Genomic DNA, 20780 nt, shown 5'->3' with positions numbered 1-20780 from the left:
CAACAGAAAGGAGCACAAAACATTAAATACTTCATATGCTTTGATGTAAAACATTCCATAGTAGCTTTGGATGTGTGTTAAGGGCTGTTATCCTGCTGGAAGTTGAACCCCTGTTAGGTTTTTTTGTAGGATTTCCTTGTAGTTAGCTCTATTCATCTTGCCATCAACTTTGACCAGCTTCACTATGACCTTTTGAAGAAAAACGTCCCCATAGCATTATGGTGCCACTTGCCATTTTTCAAATACTTATTTTTCCGTCCCACACCGCTTTTCACCAAAACCTTAATTCTGGTCTCATCTAACCAGAGCACCTTCTTCTACACATTTGCATTCTCATTACAAGAACGTTTAAACTGAAATTCTTCTGGCTTTCTTTTACTAACGCACAAATAATAGCTGACCTATCAAAAGTGTTCCTACTATGAGCTATGAGTTCTCTGCAGCTCTGGATGGCCGTGTCTCTGCAGGTTTGCAGTTGCACCACACTTGCTGCATTTATATTAAGATTGGGTTATGTAAAGGTGGACTGTTTACTAATTCTGTATTATCTGAAGGCAGATGATTGTATTCAGAGTTCTAGAGTAAAAGGGGATGGATATAAGTGCATGCCACATTTCAGATTTGTATTTGTTAAAAACAAAAGGTAAAATTATGTATTCTTTTCCGTCCACTTTAAATCTATGTGCAACAAACATCCCAATTAAATACATTAGGGACTGCGGTGCTAATGTGACAAAAGGCTAAAAAGCTTAAGTGTACAAATACATTTGAAAGACATGGTCAGAACCAGTGGAGTCCAACTAAGGCTAACATAAAGTAGCAGAATTGCTCTCTCTAAAACATTCATGTTTTTGTAGTAAATAATTTAACATCTGGACATGCCCTTCTCCATCGACAGCCAATATATGCCTCTCTGAAAAAATGTGCAAAACCACCTTTTGTGCATTTCAAATCTCAAAAATTGGCTAACAAATACATGTTGAAGAATACTGCAACAAAAGCCTAATGATTTATTAGTATCTATATTTTAATAACAGTGCTAAAGTCATGTTAAGACCAGCTACAGGAGCTCGGTAGGGCATTGGTTTGTCTCTTTTTGTAAGATGAGCATTTTTATCACATTTCATTACACATCTATATTTCAGATGTCGACCAGAAACCAAACAGCTGGAAGTCGAAAAAACTCAAATGTCAAACAAGTTTAAGACTCTTCTATTCTATATTTATGCTTCATCAAAAATATCAAATTTATTTTTCTGTTAAATGATTTCACCTGGTTCATAATGGAAGACTTTCGACCCAAGCGGTTATCAGGGAAACGGAACCGGCTCCTCTTGCTACCGTCGTCCGACTCTGACTTCACAAACTTCTCGCTGTCACCTTTCTCCTTCTCCTGCTCCTTCTGCCGCCACTTCTTTTTGCGGTTACGCCGCTCTTTGGCACTCTTGGAGCTGAGCTTTGACATCTCAGAAGAGCTGACAGACAGGCGCCCTCCTCCATCGTCCTCCACTGCGTCCTCCGACACAGTGCCAGCAGAGGTCGCAGGGGGAGCAGTCTGAAGAGAAATGGGCACATCAGTAAAGCGTGAACAAATTAAACAGATTCCCCTTAATAAGTTATAACATCATGCTGAGATTTTACCTGCTCCTCCTGCTGTTTCTTGAGCTGCTCGAGCATTGCTTTAAATTCTTCCTCCTTCTGCGCAGCCTCTTCCATGGTGGCCTGGTTCTGTTCCTCATAAGCCATGGCTACCACAGCCAGAATCAAATTCACCAAGTAGAACGAGCCCACAAAGATCACCAAGACGAAGAAGATCATGTAGGTCTTTCCTGCAGCCCTCAAGGTCTAGTAGCAGGTAGCACAGCAGAAGTGTGGGAAAGGAGAACTTATCATCAGATGCTTAATATGTATTAGTTTTTTCTAACTGAGGCAATTTTGACAGATTTTTGCGTGCTCAGGAGCTACAACAGTAAAAGGTTAAGTAATTTTTTTTGTGTCTCCACCATCTGGAGTAGATGCTGGTCAAGATCAGTTCAAAAGTAAAACTCGGAGGATAGCGAGGCCAAGACAAAACACCACTGATTTAATCAAAATAATAGAGTTATTGCTGCAAACGTTTAAAAATAATCTGTCTGTGGCAACTCATTAGCAAGCTAACCTATGTAAGGGCTCCGCACTTACTGGTTGCAGCAACACAGCTCAACATTTTGTTGCTTCAAAACTTAAAATCAGTTATTTATAAACTGTGTTAGGCACTTGTGATTTTCTTAATTTGTATCTAAAAACAGAAACACAAAATAATTCTTAAAACTTTACTGGCTTAAATCTCTAGAAATAGCTTTGAAAGGAGTTTGTATTCTCTTGGTTTATTGTCATGCTTCATTCAACTTATTTAATAAATATCATTGATAATGTTAGCAGATTTCATCAATGTACTTCAATCTAAGCATTGTAAAACATTGTAATAATCAAAACAATCACTACCTCCTTTCCATGGTTGTTTTTGGGCTAAATTTCTACCCTAGTAATCTGATTTGGCCCTGGTTGGTTCCTGCTGATGGCTCAAAGAAAGAAAAATGAGGCTGGTTCCTGGAAAAGGTTCCTGACATGGAAATGCATGTAACGTTTTTAAGGGAGCCGAGTAAAAATGAAGTGCTTCCTCAAAGAAAGAAGAGAATTTTGCTGGTTACCTTGAAAAAATCCTGATTCACCTCAAACCTCCATAAATTAAATTCCAATAAAACAGAACTTCTCTTAATAGGCACAAAATCTACATTAATCAAACTTCATACCTTTTCTATTCCTATTGATGACTCCTCCACTTTTCCCTTCCCTCAGGTCAAGAGTCTGGGTGTCATCCTCGACAGCATCTTTTCCTTCACCTCCCATGTCAACAATATAATGTTGTCTGCCTATTTGCATCTGCGTAACATCAATTGTCTGAAACCTTCTCTCACTCCACACTCCACGGCTGCTCTTGTTCAAAGTCAGGTCACTTTCTGTTTAGATTACTGTAATTCTCTTCTTCTTGGCCTTCCACATAAAAACCCTTCATAAATTAGAACTTGTCCAGAACTCAACCGCCCGTATCATTACACGCAGCCGTGCAATCCATCAAATCACACCTATTCTACAGCAGCATCATTGGCTCCCCATCACACATCGCATCAACTATAAAATACTCAAAGCTGTCCACAACCTCGCCCTCCCTATCTTCCTGACCTCATTCACATTGCTTCACCCGCCCGCACCCTCAGATCTTCTTTCTCCATTCATCTCACTGTTCCCTCTGCCTGTCTTGGTACCATTCAGTCGCATTGCTCCCCAGCTCTGGAACTCACTCCCACCTGATCTCCGCAACACAAACTCACTACCACATTTTAAATCTGAATCAGAACTCCTCTGTTTAAACTAGCTCCCTCTGATCACAACTGCATTGTCTAATTTAAATTGTATCTTTGTAATCAAATTTATTGTTATTTTCATATTGTGTCTGTTTTATTGTTTGATGATGTAAGGTGATCTTGAGTGTCAAAAAAGGCACCAATAAATAAAATGTATTATTATTTATTATTATTATTATTAAGTACGTTATATATTATACATTATGTTATGATGTTTATTTCTAAAGGGTCACTTTAAAAATGCATAAGTCTCTCTAAACTAAGGAAATGGTGTGACCAGTCAGATGATTCTGCATTTTCTCTATGTGAAGAAGCCCTAAATCTAAACTCAGCAGCACAATAATCCATCTTGGCACTATGAAGAAGCACTTCATTTTTACTCGGCTCCCTTAAAAACTTTACATGCATTTCCATGTCAGGAACCTTTACCAGGAACCAGCCTCGTTTTTCTTTCTTTGAGCCATCAGCAGGAACCAACCAGGGCCAAATCAGATTACTAGGGTAGAAATTTAGCCCAAAAACAACCATGGAAAGGAGGTAGTGCTTTTGGACCTCCCCTGAACCAAGGGTAGAGGTTGATGGAGAAAGGGTGCTGAACATTTATTGCTTGAATTATGTGCCAGTCCCTATTTAAGCTGTTTGACTGTTTAAAATTTTTGTGAACTTTAAACTTGCAACAAGAATAATTGATACTTATTTTTGCAAAAATACAATTTAAACCCAGCTACTTGTTTTGAAAAATGCTTGAGTCTCTCTAAACTAAGGAAATGGTGTGACCAGTCAGATGATTCTGCATTTTCTCTATGTGAAGAAGCGCTAAATCTAAACTCAGCAGCACAATAATCCATCTTGGCATAGTAACGGTCATATCCTGTAGCTTAGTGTTCCACTTCAAACGTAAAAACAGAAACAATATTATACGAGTTGTGGTTGTCAATCTCAATGAGGTCTCGACTTTCCCTCAGTGCCCACTACATATTATAAAGCTCTGAATATTTTAGATATTGTTCCTCCCACTCGACCCATAGGGCTGAGGTCACAAGTGCTGCCACCATTTTAGGTTAAACTCAGCATTAAAGGGTCTAGCCACCTGGCCAGAGGGAATCCCTGGGGTGCAGACTTTAAATAGCGAATCATTTCAATGACAGAAGTGTAGCAAAGCAAGCTGGACCAGTTAACACATCTGTTGTACCAGCATATAAAGGTTTTCCCAGAAGTCCTGCGTCATGAGTCGGAAGAGAGCCAGGAAGGCCCAGCCGAAGCTGTCAAAGCTGGTGTAGCCGTAGTTTGGATTCCTCCCAGCTTTCATGCACATGAAGCCCTCCGGGCAGCGACTGAGAGGTGGAGAAAGACACAGAATGAGAAGAGGGCATCCAGTCTGAAAAATGGCACAGCTCTATTTGCCTATATTACTATCTGACCAAGAGGACAGTGCCTTAAAAAAGAATGAACACCCCTTGATGTAAATTTCTTTCTCATTTTGTCAGGTTAGAACCACAGTCTTCAAAATCTTTTATTGGAAGTGGAAGAAAAAATCATATATGATTGAAAAACGGTTTTAAAAATAAAATTCTGAAAGTATAGCATACATATCTACTCTAATCTACAATTTTACCATGATACCCCTAAATGAAATCCTGTTTTTCAAGAAAAATCTGAAGTGAGATCTGCATTTGTATATTGCCTCACTGAGTGAGTACATTGTAGAACCACCTTTCACTGCAATTACAGCTGCATGTCTTACAATGTATTTCTCTAACAGTCTTGCACATCTAGCTCAAGCTCAGTCAGCTTGAATTTGCATCTTCTGGGAGCTTTTCTTCCAGTATTGCTCCATATTTAGCTCCATCCATCTTCCCATCAACTCTGACTGACTCTGATGAAAAAAAGCATCCTCATAACATGATGTGGCCACAACCTCGTCCATGGGAACAATGTCTTCTGTTGTTAGTTTTCCTCCACACATACAGTACCATTATTTATGTAAGACAGGGAGTTCAGTTTGGGGTCATCTGACCAGAACTGTTATTTCCAAATATTGGTTGTGGCAAAAAAATAGAGCAACCCTATAATAATTCAACAATTATTGTCAGTCTTCTATAAAGGCCAGCTTTATAGAATGTGCCCATCATTATCCGTCTCCAATGTCACGATTATCCCACTCGAGCTGTGGCAGCTCCTCCAGAGTTATTGTGGGGCCCTTGCCTGCTTCTTTGTTAGTGTATGTGGATAGCCATGTCTTCTCAGATTAGTAGTTGTGATTTTCTTGCTCTGTTTACAGATGATGGATTGAACACTGTGTAATGTTCAAATACAGTTAGTATGAAAATTTCAGGATTTTCTGTACCATTGTACCACAACCCTTCATGTCTATTTTCATTTTAAATTACATACAGGTGGACTCTAGTTACTAAATTGATGACTTCTGAAGAATATTTTCTGTATTGAATTTTATTTCTAGCAGTTGGGGTAAAAGGAACCAGGTCCACATGCATGCTATATTTTTCAGATTTTAATTTGCTAAAAGTTTGGACAACCATGTATCATTTTCCTCTTACTTAAAAACTATGTGTTACGTAATGTTGGTCTATCATAAAACACTCCAATAAAATAAACAAATGTTTCAGAGTGTAATGTGACAAAATGTTTGACAGGGTAGGAATACTTTTGCAAGGCACTGCAGGCAGATCTGTTTAAGATCAACAATTGCATTTAGAGGAGGGTGATGGAGAGGCCATTTTACCCAGAGTCAGAGCTATTCCCACATAGCAGAGCGTCTAGCATACCAGGCAGGACGTAGAAATTAGCTGCAGAAAAAACAAACAATAATTAGCTATTTAATTTATTTGCTATTGCAGCTCTTATTGTGTATTTTGATCTGAAAATTTCTACCTTCAGAAGCATTTTATTTCAAACCAGTTGGTTTTGCCAAACTGACATGTTGTTTTCTCCTTCCAGCATATGGCCTGACTCATACTCTACATCGCTGCCAGGTCACCAGTGGTAAAGCCTCGCCTCTACTTACTGTCGTTGTTGATGTACTCGTTCCAGTCAAAGCCCTTGCTGCCGTTGTTCAGGTAAGTCTCATTGAGGTTGATTGGCCAGAACACGCACTTCTGGCGCAGGTTCCCCATGAAGAGCTGAAGGCCAATCAGGGCAAACACGCTCAAGCAGAAGACAGTGAGGATCATCACGTCTGAAAGCTTCTTCACAGACTGGATCAGGGCTCCAACGATGGTCTTCAGGCCTGGTGGTCAGCCACACACACACACACACACACACACACACACACATACACACACACACACACACACACACACATACACAAACCACAGAGGTGAAATAGGAGCTGCTAATTTTCCACGTTATTCTGTGAAAAATCTAATCCTGCTAGCAATTATCGCTTAACAGCGTAGCCAGTTTAACTAAGTTTACTAAAACTATTGTTGAAAAAGCATTCTCCATTTTAATTACAACATCTTAAATATAATTAAGTATTTAAATATAAATTTTTATCTTAAATTAAAGGGTAAATTTCTATTAATTAAACTACAGGCAAGTAAAAATAATAATAATTTCAACAATGCATTGTAAAATATTTTGCATAAAATCACAAATTACAAACAAAACATCTTAAGAATACACAGGAAATATTTAGAAGCCTTTCCACTCTTTTTAGATTTATCCATACAAAAACATATATTGAGGGGAAATTTGCTTTTACTGCCAATAAGGGATTAAATAAAAAAAAGAGGGGGAGGGCTGCAAAATAGTGAAAGGAAATCCATAAGGAAAAGAGCACAGCAGCACAACGAGGGGCAATGAGAAGGGACTGAGGCACAGGCAGGGGGGCTGGAAACCACATGCAGGTCATTTAAACTCCAAGGCTGAACAGGAGCAATTCAATGCCAGTGCCAGTTGCAGGCACTTTCTTGAACTGTCTTGTTTAAGGCGTTATTTACAAAAGCACTGACTCCCCATACGGTGGCCCTGCAACCTGTCTCATTCACAGTTTCACACAAAGCAACTTTACCTTCTGAACAGGCATCCTCTGGCAGCATTCACAGGCAACTCACACAGGGATGCTGGGCGACCCACACCCTCTTTTCTGTTCAGCCTCTACAGGTAGTGGGCTTTACTGGCAGTACATGCAATACAGCTAATAAAATATGCCCTCAGTTTAGTCTCTCATACTCAGACTGTGTTAGTAAAAGAGTTATCAGCTTGGCCGGGTCCATTTACTCCTAGTCATTTTCCTATCTTGATGAGAAGATCCCATATAGAAAACTATGTGACCAAAAAAAACATAAGTGGTTGGGTTTTAAATGAAAATAGACCTTTAATTGCTACGTAAATCTGATATTTTACTGTAAGTGAAAAAATTACAACATAAAGCTAAAGACAATTAGATCCTTTACACTTTAAGGCTATGTTCAGCAGCCACTTCGCTTTGACTTGTGAAAGCCTTAAACAATGAGAAAAGGCTGACCCAGTCCAAAGAAAAACTAACGCCAATCTTTATTAACAAAACTTTAAAAAAGGATTTTACCTTATAAGGAGATTTGCAGATGCAAAATCGATTTTTGTTCAATTTATTGAGTAATTCACAATGGAAGACATCTCGACACCCAAACACTAGTTGGCCTTGCCTAGCATAAACATCTGACAGTAAGATGACAGAGAAGGGGTCTAAAGAGGTGGAAGACATGCAGCAAAGCCTGGGCCCGCAGTCAAACCCGCAACCCTTGCAAAATCCTTATTTCTGTCGCATCAGCTTTAAATGTTCAAATAGGGTCATGGTGATGTGTCCATTACACGTTAAGTTCTTTTGAAATCAAGATATTGTAAATTATGTTTTTATTTCCAAAAAATACCTTAGACAGCCCAGGTTGATGAATAATTATTAGGTTTCCATTATATAAAACCTACACTTTAATTAGGATTTTTGCTGCTTTTGAAGTTTAGATTTAAATATTTTCTTATCATAAACAAAAACCTCATAAAACATCTTCCATCCTATTCTAAGAATGTTATCTTGTGTTTAACAGTATGGAAGATAGATTGTAAAAAAAAAATAAAAATGGATTGTGTATCTTTGGACAGAGCAGGCCTTGTTTACTGTATTCTTTACGCTAAGCTAAGTAGCTGCCAGCATTAAGTAAATGTTAAGGCAAAGGAGCGTAATGTTTACCATATTTCTCAACATGGCAATTTTACTACAAACACACTTCCAGATCTAAAATGATATATTTAATTAGCACTTGACATTTAAATCATCACCATCAATGTCCAGTTAATAAATACAAAAACCCTTCTGAATTTAAAATATGGAGTTTATACATCTTTTTGACATTTTCTGTCAGTAGTTGTATGATTTGAATCCCCTGAGACATTCCATCTCAGACAGTAGTAAAAATAAAGAATAAAGAGAAAGGAAAATCAATAACCAAACAAAAAATAGGGCAAATCAAACTTTCAATGCCATTTTGTCAGCCAAGCTCTTGATAGGCTAATATTATAAAAGCAAGTGACCGAAAAGCATCATGCAGCATAAGAGATATGTTCACAAACTAGGCTTGGCAGTCTTCATACACATATAATAAGCATATTCTGTGGGATCTCTCTGAAAACTATTCATAGGTATCAGTTTGGGTCCTGGTAACAGGAATCTTCTTGTTCCAATTCAGCCTTTAGCAAAAGCAGGAGCAACAGAACATATTACTCTTGTAGGACCAGTTTAAGTAGTGATGGAAAATTTGACAAGTTGTCTTCTATCCTTTCTTCATGCTTCTTAACCTGATTTTATTCTTAAAAAGCTATATTGAGTATTTTCTATAGAAAAAAAAGCATCCACTGTTCATAAAGCAGGTAAACAAAGTGGATTAAAGCTGTTGCTTAAATGGAACCCAGACTTATTTGACTTCTGTGGCTTTTTGGATTAGCACTGATTTAAAACACTCCAGTTGTGTTTTTGTTTTTTACTTACATCTGTATTTTATTATTGCAATGTACATAAAAACACAATCACAGTGGAAGTGCTGAAGACGATACAGAAAGCATAACTGGAAACATTACGAGCTCTCCACATTTATTGCCACCCCTGGTAAAGATGTGTAAAAAATAATTTTTACCTTTATTGCTAGAACATGACCTCACACCGAAAATTTGGATTCAGCTCTCTGGCAGAACTGAGTGGCTATTTTTGCTTGGCTTTTTACTGACTTTTAAAGATCAACACAACATCAAACCGTGCTTTAATGTAATGTCTGTCTTTCCCATTTTGAAGAGTGGCAAATGGAAATGGACCTATGTATCACGTCACAGTCATACCACTGGGAAACAGGAAGTTGTGGGTTATTAATTTGATAAGCCAAGAAACTCTGATAAACTCAAAAACGTATAAATAAAAAATGCTTCTGCATCTTTTTACAGAACTTGTTAAACAATTGATTTAATGACACAAAATTATGTAAGATTCCCACACTTAATAAATGTATTCAAATTTGAGGTGTGAGATTGAAGCTATGAAAGATTGATTAGTTTTAAATCTTATTCACATCTTTACCTCTTAATTTGACAATTATCACAAGTAGGTCATAAAAGAGCTTTTCATATGCTTACCATTTAATCAGCCATACTTAAGGGACATCATAACTTAGATGGCATTTTTCTACTGGATATTGTTACAACAAGCAACATGTCCTTTTGCATGATATCAATTGTACTTTGGCGCATTGTTAATTTACATCTAAATGTTTTGATATATACTAGAAATAACTTCTTCAAAATGAAATAATTTCAGCATTTTTAGGCCTACAAGTCTTGTTATTCAGAGTTCCATTTAAGACAAACCAAACTGGAGACAAGCCTCATAATGAGAGAGCTGGTGGGGCAGAAGAGAGTGCAGACACTTTGAATGACCTTAGAGGAGACTGCAAAGCCTATCAAAAATGTATTAGTACCATTTTTGATCATTTTGGAGGAAAAATAAATAAAAACATGGCTGTCTCCAATTCTTTTGTTGCTGCTTAAATCATAGCTTTAATCATAATAATAGTGAGTAGAAAACAAAGGGTGCGAGGGTCAGCCTTAGTGTTTAAACTGAGTCTCACCTGGAATGACAGAGATAGTTTTCAATGCTCGGAGAACTCTGAACGTTCTCAGCGCAGATACATTGCCCAGGTCCACAAACTCTGTTATATATCTGAAATAGGGGAAGGATCACACACAGAACAAACACGATGACAAAAACCACACACGCCAAGAGCACAACACCACCGAACCGGGAGGAGACGACGCCACTCACAGAGCCTGTCCACTGAGGAGAAGGGTGGAAGGTAAAAGGAAAGAAAGACACATACACCTAACACCGACCCCGCCCCACCTTCCCCTCGCCCCATCCTGTCTTACCTGGAATTACAGAAATAGTTTTCAATGCCCTCAACACCCTGAACGTGCGCAGAGCTGAGACATTGCCTAGGTTTACAAACTCTGTTATATACCTGCAGGATCAAACCACAGTTACAACAGCTCATTATATACATGCATATATATAAGATGAATTATCCCCACAGGTGGGCTTTGTGACAGACAGATAGACAGACAGACAGACAGACAGACAGACAGACAGACAGACAGACAGACAGACAGACAGACAGACAGAGAAAATGAATTGCAATTTACTGATCACTCTGGGGTACATATTTGATAAAGCTGACTTAAACTAATTGACGTAAAATAATGATTGAAGGCAAGGTGCCTTTGTGAATATGCTGTCAAGCCCAAATGGTCAAGACCAAAAAGGTGACTGAGACAAACAGTCGGATGACGAGAGGAAGCTAATCTGAAGTATGGAAGAAGTCACTGGGGCTGCAAAGTACTGGATGGAGATCGGCTTTGATTCCCAACGAGAAACACCAGAAAAGTCTCAGATAAATGGAGAAAACGCAAAGATGGGTTATCAAACAGTAAAAACAGTAAAAAGCAAGAAATATATTTGCTAAAACATCAATTTCTATACCCGCGTTTAATAATAAAGTGGCTAAATGCCAGGATGGCAAAGTATTATTAAAAGAACAATACTTACGCCATCGAAATGACCATGAAATCCAGCCAGTTCCATGGATCTCTTAGGAATGTAAAATTATCTATACAGAATCCACGTGCGGTGATTTTTACAAGAGACTCAAATGTATAAATTCCTGTGAATGTGTACCTGAAAGACAAAAATGTGGAAAGGATCAGTTTACTGGACCAGATAAAGGCTATTAATCACATTTAGATTTAACAGTCAATCCTGAGCTGACTTAAAATGGAAAATGATGGATGGATAGATTACAGTATACTGCCATATAGCAGTTAGCTGCTAAAATGTTAACATTTTAACACTGTCAGCAATGCTTCTAATATTAGTAGCCATTTAGCTCTATTTAAAAGGCTCTAAATATAAAAGAAAAAATTACAATATTTTTAATAAAAAATATTCTGATACACTAAAATGTTATATTAGTATACTGCAATTAATAGTTTGAATTAGTTGGTAAATGCCAGCTATACTGTAGCAAACTGTATTCTTTACACCCAACATAATATTATTGCATTACTTGCTACATTTTTATAGGATATTGTAATAAAACAAGCTTTGAGATGTAAAATTAGCAGTCAAGCAGCTACTAATACAGGTCCTTCTCAAAATATTAGCATATTGTGATAAAGTTCATTATTTTCCATAATATCATGATGAAAATTTAACATTCATATATTTTAGATTCATTGCACACTAACTGAAATATTTCAGGTCTTTTATTGTCTTAATACGGATGATTTTGGCATACAGCTCATGAAAACCCAAAATTCCTATCTCACAAAATTAGCATATTTCATCCGACCAATAAAAGAAAAGTGTTTTTAATACAAAAAATGTCAACCTTCAAATAATCATGTACAGTTATGCACTCAATACTTGGTCGGGAATCCTTTTGCAGAAATGACTGCTTCAATGCGGCGTGGCATGGAGGCAATCAGCCTGTGGCACTGCTGAGGTCTTATGGAGGCCCAGGATGCTTCGATAGCGGCCTTTAGCTCATCCAGAGTGTTGGGTCTTGAGTCTCTCAACGTTCTCTTCACAATATCCCACAGATTCTCTATGGGGTTCAGGTCAGGAGAGTTGGCAGGCCAATTGAGCACAGTGATACCATGGTCAGTAAACCATTTACCAGTGGTTTTGGCACTGTGAGCAGGTGCCAGGTCGTGCTGAAAAATGAAATCTTCATCTCCATAAAGCTTTTCAGCAGATGGAAGCATGAAGTGCTCCAAAATCTCCTGATAGCTAGCTGCATTGACCCTGCCCTTGATAAAACACAGTGGACCAACACCAGCAGCTGACACGGCACCCCAGACCATCACTGACTGTGGGTACTTGACACTGGACTTCTGGCATTTTGGCATTTCCTTCTCCCCAGTCTTCCTCCAGACTCTGGCACCTTGATTTCCGAATGACATGCAGAATTTGCTTTCATCCGAAAAAAGTACTTTGGACCACTGAGCAACAGTCCAGTGCTGCTTCTCTGTAGCCCAGGTCAGGCGCTTCTGCCGCTGTTTCTGGTTCAAAAGTGGCTTGACCTGGGGAATGCGGCACCTGTAGCCCATTTCCTGCACACGCCTGTGCACGGTGGCTCTGGATGTTTCTACTCCAGACTCAGTCCACTGCTTCCGCAGGTCCCCCAAGGTCTGGAATCGGCCCTTCTCCACAATCGTCCTCAGGGTCCGGTCACCTCTTCTCGTTGTGCAGCGTTTTCTGCCACACTTTTTCCTTCCCACAGACTTCCCACTGAGGTGCCTTGATACAGCACTCTGGGAACAGCCTATTCGTTCAGAAATTTCTTTCTGTGTCTTACCCTCTTGCTTGAGGGTGTCAATAGTGGCCTTCTGGACAGCAGTCAGATCGGCAGTCTTACCCATGATTGGGGTTTTGAGTGATGAACCAGGCTGGGAGTTTTAAAGGCCTCAGGAATCTTTTGCAGGTGTTTAGAGTTAACTCGTTGATTCAGATGATTAGGTTCATAGCTCGTTTAGAGACCCTTTTAATGATATGCTAATTTTGTGAGATAGGAATTTTGGGTTTTCATGAGCTGTATGCTAAAATCATCCGTATTAAGACAATAAAAGACCTGAAATATTTCAGTTAGTGTGCAATGAATCTAAAATATATGAATGTTAAATTTTCATCATTACATTATGGAAAATAATGAACTTCATCACAATATGCTAATATTTTGAGAAGGACCTGTATTCTCACAGTGTCAACATGTTAGCATCTAATATCAGCAGCGGTTTGGCTTTTACTAGTAGGTAAAAAGCTGGGAATGGAAAAAAAATAATAATTTATGGTATTAGGCAGAGCAGCAAATTGCAATGTACTAAACTGTTATAGCATCCCATAACATAGCAGCCTCGTATCTGTTACAATTAGACTCCAAATGGTTAACGTTCTCACAACGCTAACATTTTAGCTTGAAATATTATCAGTTGAGCTGTTAATGGTAAGTAAAGACTTTGAATACAAAACTATGTATAGGACTGAACACAGTAGAGTACTGTATTGTTTATACTCTACAGCAATATTACAGGATACTGTGATAAAGCAACATTTTAGAATGTAAAATTAGTTGCCAAACAGCTGCTAATAATATCAAAAGTTAAGCAATTCACATTGTCACAGTGTCAATACGTTTCTTGTTTTAGCGGCTGTCCAACTGTTACTAGTAGGTGGAAGGTTGTAAATACAAAAACATTATATCTAGAATAATGCAGAACAGAATGATGTGTATTTATCTAAAGAGGTGCAGCCGTTTAGCTGTTCATATAAGTAGTTGGTCAGTACTAAAGTATACTTAGAATATAGTTGTGTAATTTATTATATTATTATGAATCTTTAGAATCTAAAATTAGCCAAACGGCTAACCTTCCCTTTAGGTTAACATGTTGGTTTCCAATATTAGCTATAACTATTTTCTGTAGAAAAATAAAATAGAAATAATATATTATAATGTAATATTGGAGCCGTATAGCTGCTAATATTAGTAGCTCTTAGTGTTTATATAAACTAATCAGTGTGGAATGATATGAATGGTTCCTATTGTCTGCTTTTGTTTTTAGTTTTCCCTAAGTACGATTCAAAGTACGGAAGACCTTGGTTTAATGGTAACATACTTATGTAAACCTATTTTTACTTCAGTAACAATGGAAGATTCAGATCTTGAATACATGTGTAAAACTTGAATGAGTAAAAACTTTGTATGCATTCATCATATTGGGTGAGAATCGTAAAATAATACTTACTCTACTTGCTTTGACCACTCAGGAGGATCACTAAAGGTCATGAATATACAGTTGGTCAAAATAGTACACATAATGATCATGCTGAAAAGAGTAAGGTAAGGGTTAAGGAAAAATATAATTTATGGTGACAACAGATTTTAAAAATGGATGTAGACTCTTCACTGCATGAATCCAGGATCAGATTTCTCCATGCAGTCAGTCATTTGGCAGTTTTGACCATTACTGAGTGTATTTAACGCCGGTAATTTGCCTCCTCCAACTGAGTCTCCCTCCAAAAACAAAGAAAGGTACAACCTTTAGCGGTTAATAGGGGGTACTCAGGTAGACTGCACGGATAGTGAGCGTTTGCTTGGTTTACTGTAAAGAATGACTCATCATTTGTGCCAGCCATTTTCTTCTGTGGCCACTAAAATGGCTACTGCCTGTACAGTCTTAACGTGTGTGGAAGTGGTCTGACTCTCATACCCTGGTCCCCTCCTGCAGTCACTGGAAACATCAGCAGCAGTATGAGCAGAAATGCAGAACATATTACTGTGAATAATGCATATGAACAGGAAACCCTCTTGTAAGCTGCAGTTAACAGCAACGTTTCAAAAAGGATATGAATGTATCAAAATTTTAATAGCTATTCGCCTAACCAGATTGAGAGGACTTATGAAGTACAAGGCAGGTGTGGCACTAAAACGGAAGATTGTCTTCCCTCTATTTATCACTATAAATGTCTGTGGAGAGAACAAAAGCAGACAGGAAAAGTTTGAGTTAGTCAATAAAGCAGCATGGGCATTTACACTCATTCTTGTGACAAAATGAAATAGAAAAAGAACTATCAGGATGTTTCTGATTTTTTTACACAGACAGCCCAACCGCTGAAGAAAAAGAGCGAGAGTATCTGCCAAGCCACTTTCTGTGGGTAACCTCATAATTGTCTAAATAAAGCATGGCAATTTGCATGAAATTTTAATGGAACTGTGCATTTGCATGAGTGATACGGGCTCTTGTGCTTTTAACAAGGCACCCCTAACAACATTAGGTCCCACATAGCACCACTATGGCTAAGCTGGGAAGAAGCAGGAGGAGAAAGAAGGAGCGGAGGCATGAGGGATGAGTGACGGAGTCACATGACTAAAGGGAAAAAAATAATAACCAACTGTGAGATGTTAACTCACTCACTATGATAAGATTTTGTATACCTAATACAAATATCCAAGCAAATGTCAAGTAGAGTAGAGTATCCAACAATGCTAACTTGATAGAACTCAAACGTTCAATAGACCTTAGTCAGAGCAGCATTGATAATCTTAAATATGTCATAAACATTCCAGGAAAACAACACAATCATATTTAACAACACACTTGGAAATTTCCCCTTAATTACATGAGATTTCACCCAAATAGTTGAAAGCCTGCACCAAAATTACTGATCCACATAAACTAAAGTGCAAACACACAAATCTGAATGACCAAGCACAAAAGGGAGTTTCCAGTATTGCCAATATAGTTGCACACATTCACCTAAAAACTGCCTGAAATATATGGAGTGTGTTTTTGGCAATGCACAACTAAACTGCTGCAAAGCTACTGAAAATTTCATAATACAGAGCTGAGCAAACAGGAAAGCGGGGGAGATGGAGCGCAAATGAAGCAGGCGAGGCAGGCAGCAACTGTGGCAGCAGCAGGGCGGAGGGAGCTGGATAGAAAGACAGTAGGAGGAGGAGGAGGAAAGGGGTAGAAGGATGGCAGACAGAAAAAGGGAGAGATGGAGAACGCAGCTTCAACTCAGAAGCTGGAGTCAGCAGGCAGGGATGCAGCATTTGCATCTATGAGGGCCATGGCAGCCATTCAGAAAGCACCCTTCTCTCAGCCTCTGTGGTAAATAGTCAGTGGACTGCATTTTATGGCGCCTCTGAGAGTCCCATTACCTCACACACATTAATAGATCAAAAGCTGTGCTGCTGAGCTAACCTGCTGTTCTGCCACATACTTTAAGTCTATCACTAAAGCTGGAGCAAATATAAAGCCTTTTTAAGATTGTTTGCCTTTATAGTTTTTAAGACACTATTCTTGTACAAGCACTCCAATCATTTTATAAGTCACTTTATTCTTTAACTTAAAAACAAACATATGCAAGCTCTTTGGCACTGTCCTGTTTATGGCTTTTGGCTAAAAGTATATGCTCCCCCGTGACACATAAAAGTATGTTCTCCCATGCCCTCTGACCAAACATATGCAAAACCATGCATCAGTAGGGTCTTGAGGTATGGGATGATGGACCTTGCAGGCATTGGGGGAGCACCATGCAGTACCCTCCCCCATGGTATGTTTGGCCCCATCCTCCACCTCAATTTTAATACAGTAGAGACACTTAGGGCTTTAGGTTTGGGGTGAGGGAGGCTGTCAGCAAGCAGTGGGGTCTCACACACCACTGCCACAACCCCAGTTTTAATGCACTTTAGACATATGCATCTGAATTTGATAGCAACTTCTCACATTACTACAGACACACATGCAACCAACAAAAGAGATATCCTTTTTGTCGAGCAAATCTGCCCTGGCACATGTGTTCAACGAGCTTCTGTATATGGTATGCCCAAAATGCCATGACAGGACACATTAAAAAAATTAAATAAATAAATACATACTTGGTCACAAGTATGTGTAATTGTGAATTTGAAGTTTTTCTCACAAATAAAACAAACCTCTAGGGTATGTCTCTACCTGTTTTGCACATCTAAAGGGAGAAATGTTTGCCTGTTCGTCTTCGCTAAATAGTTCAAGCTCAGTCAGTGTGGATGGAGAGGGTCCCTGAACAACAATTTTCAAGTTCTGCCACAGATTCTTAATTAGATTTAGGTCTGTACTTTGACTGGGCCATTCAAACACAGTAACATTTAACCTAAACCATCCCATTGTAGTTCTGTCTGCATGTTTAGTGGAGTTGTCCTGCTAGAAGATACTCCCCAGTCTCAAGCCTTTTGTGGCCTCTAACTAGTTTACTGTTAGTGTTTCTCTGTATTTGGGTCCATCATCTCATCAACTTAGACCAGCGTTCCCATTGCTGTTTAGGAAAGCATCCCCACAGCATAATGCTGCCACCACTCTGTGTTCAGAGTTATGAGCAATGTTTTTCCTTAGAAATAGCGATTTGGCATACACCCAAAGGTTTAATTTCTTATGCTTGATGTGTCCTTTACATGGCTTAGTGCAAACTTTTATCGGGGAATCTTGTGGCTTTCTTCTTCCCACCGTTCTATAAAGACCAGATTTGTGGAGTTGATAACAGTCTATATATCCTCCCACCTGAGCTGTGGATCTTTGCAGCTCCTCCTTGGTCTTCATGATGCTGTTGTTCACAAATGTTCTTTAACAAACCTCTGAGGCCTTCACAGAATAATTGTTATTATTATGATATTACGTTACACGCAAACTAACTCTATTCACAAATTAGGTGAATGCAATAGGTTGCACTGGGTTTGGTTTAGGGATATCATAGTAAAGGGGCCTGAATACAAATGGACAACACATTTTCAGATTTTTATTAGTGAATATTTTTTTAAAAACATTGTAGCCTTTTCCTCACACTTTATAATACTGCAGCACCTTTTGTTGGTCAATTACATGAAATGCCAATAAACAAACGTTAAAATAACATTGACGTTTGTAGTTTTGATGTTAAAAAGTGTTAAAAAGTTCAAAGACCTTTTGCTAGAAACTAAACAGAAAATTGCTTGCTTTTAAGGCAGTTAAATCACGTCAGCACATGAAAACTTGCCTTATTGTAACAGAAGACAGATATGGAAAGAGAAAATGTCTAAAAAGGGGTGATAACTCCACCCATCAGCTGGTCAAAACTAACGTATAATTATATCAGCCCTGTTAGTTTTTTCAAACCCTTTTATTCAGGTGAATATAGATCAGGAGTAGGTAACATTTTATTTGTGAGAGTTCAGTTTAAATAGAGGCCAGACATTGAAATATACCATGGGAATAATATGCAGTAATGGCAACCTCTTTCAGAATGTCAGAGTATAAAAACGTCATCAGATAAACTGTAGAAAACTGCTAGTTTTAAAAGCAAATGTATCATTATTTATCTTGATTTAAATAGTAATTTCTTCTCTTTTTGAAGTATTTATCCACAGTATAATTTTGTCAGGAAATAAACAAACATTTCTAAATATTTTCCAAATATCTTAGGTGTTGCTTTCATTCACTGCAGTGAAAGAAATTCTGGTATTGAATAATTTCTTTAAATTGGTTGTGTTTTCATTTGACAACTGCGGTGGCTCATTTTGCTTACATTTCAGGTCAATGATTACATAAATTTTGAAAGCTGAATATCTCAAATAATTGCAATTAAAAAAGTATTTTATATTGTACCAGGCTTCCCTTTTAAATTCTTTTTAATGCAAATTACTGAAATTGAAACATTAAGATTCACTCTGAGCAACTGATCTAGACTCTAGGGGTCATCAATTTTGACCGTCAAGAATCAATGTTTCCCTGCTTGAACACACCTGATTTAAATTAATGGATCATCAGCAGGCTCCCACAGAACTTCAGTGGTAGGCTGAAAAGATAATTTAACTATTTAAAGCAGGTGAGATGGTTCAGGGACACGTCTAAAAGGTGCAGGACAACAGCCCTCCAAGGCCAAAAATTCCTCCTCTGGGTATGAAGACATGTCTCCTTTCACACATTTGTGTCCACATGTCCATTTAACATAATTTAATACAAGAAAGATCTCAAATCTAAATAAAATTCAATTTGGCATTATTAAGCAAATACACAATAATCAATCTGCCAACTAATTTTCCAAAAACCAAAACCAAAAGAAAAGTGTTATACAGTTTGAATAAAATAATTAGCCCTGTTTAAATGTATCTGTTAGGTCATGCTAATTATATGACAACAAAAGCCTAATATATCAATTACGAAACGTTTAGATAACCAATTGATGTTTTATAAAATTATTTTTGTGTTGTTATCCAAAGCATTTCTTAAAATCATACTTAAAAATCCATATATAACAAAACTATACTTTCTTATATCAGGCTTTAAAGGGTTAAAACAAATCAGATAAAAAATAGAGCCAAATGCTTTGATGCATAAATGGTGATAATTTTGTAATAACTTTGATACCTGTTAAATTCAAAACTCAAAATCTGACCCATTAACTCTTTCATGTTTTATAGGCCTGAAAAAGAGTTAGGAGGTCAAATCTGAAAGAAAAATCAAAAATTGTTATTGGCCAGGGAAAACCCAATCGGTGCATCTTTATATTTAAGCATTTCTCAGCCAGTAAACTTCAGCAAGAAGGTAAGCAGGTGTGCTCAAGCATCCTTGCACATGTAGTCCATTTCATCCTTGTTCTCACCTCAGCTCACCCAAACTTTTTGAAAATCAACCCGGAGCTAAACCTGGACCCAGTCCAGCTCGTCTCTGTGTCCTAAAAAATCACTCTTTGCTTACCAGGGAGGAGGGGAGGGCTGGAACTTACGTCATCACCCAGCTCTGATATGACACAATGTAGAAGAGTCGTAAATTGAGACTTGTCAAGACCCCTAACACCTCCCTCCTTCCTGCAGACTATGGGTCTGCCAGTCCACAGCAACAAAGACACAGATCAACCACCAAGGTCACCACCTGACCTGACGTCACAGGGCTGCTCGACATCCATAGCAGCATCAGCTCTCCCTTGGGAATGAGGCTGGGTTGATGGACCATGATTAGATTTGCCTGAAGCACAGAGAGGGAACAGGACTGCTGCAAAAGTCAAGAAGAGACCAACACAAAGAGCCCTGCCTGCCTGCCTCGGATACATTTGAGACAAAACCAGAATAGAAATGACAAGAAAAAAAGAGTGTATGAAAGAAGCTGAAAAATCAACCGCTCCACGTAATGCCGGACCATGCTTTCCACGTGGCAACCGAATCGTGTCTCCTTCTTGTGCGCTGGACTGGTGCGTTACATAACAGGCAGCGTGCACAGAGAGAAGACCAGGAGGTATGAGACGGAGACAGACAGGAGAAGGAAGAG

The 20780-nt window shown here is 38.4% G+C and overlaps 1 protein-coding gene across 4 annotated transcripts in view; it reads right to left on the bottom strand.

Moving 5' to 3' along the window:
• scn8aa (sodium channel, voltage gated, type VIII, alpha subunit a) overlaps window positions 1-20780 on the bottom strand; it is a 62722-nt gene that overhangs the window by 34816 nt on the left and 7126 nt on the right. For 2 of the 4 annotated variants that reach the window (XM_047360336.1, XM_047360351.1), the window contains exons 3-11: window positions 15348-15466; window positions 14745-14834; window positions 11491-11619; window positions 10815-10906; window positions 6430-6651; window positions 6148-6211; window positions 4597-4738; window positions 1642-1845; window positions 1274-1555 (exon numbers count right to left, since the gene is read on the bottom strand). In XM_047360336.1, the coding sequence (XP_047216292.1) occupies window positions 1274-1555; window positions 1642-1845; window positions 4597-4738; window positions 6148-6211; window positions 6430-6651; window positions 10815-10906; window positions 11491-11619; window positions 14745-14834; window positions 15348-15466 (1344 nt within the window). Of the gene's footprint in view, window positions 1-1273; window positions 1556-1641; window positions 1846-4596; window positions 4739-6147; window positions 6212-6429; window positions 6652-10516; window positions 10609-10814; window positions 10907-11490; window positions 11620-14744; window positions 14835-15347; window positions 15467-20780 lie in introns of all 4 variants that reach the window. The other 2 variants (XM_047360327.1, XM_047360342.1) reach the window with 1 other exon arrangement.

This window comes from Girardinichthys multiradiatus, chromosome 1, assembly GCF_021462225.1.
Source record: "Girardinichthys multiradiatus isolate DD_20200921_A chromosome 1, DD_fGirMul_XY1, whole genome shotgun sequence".
In the NCBI taxonomy this organism is placed as follows: Eukaryota; Metazoa; Chordata; class Actinopteri; order Cyprinodontiformes; family Goodeidae; genus Girardinichthys; species Girardinichthys multiradiatus.
This window is presented reverse-complemented; position numbering and strand designations above follow the sequence as displayed.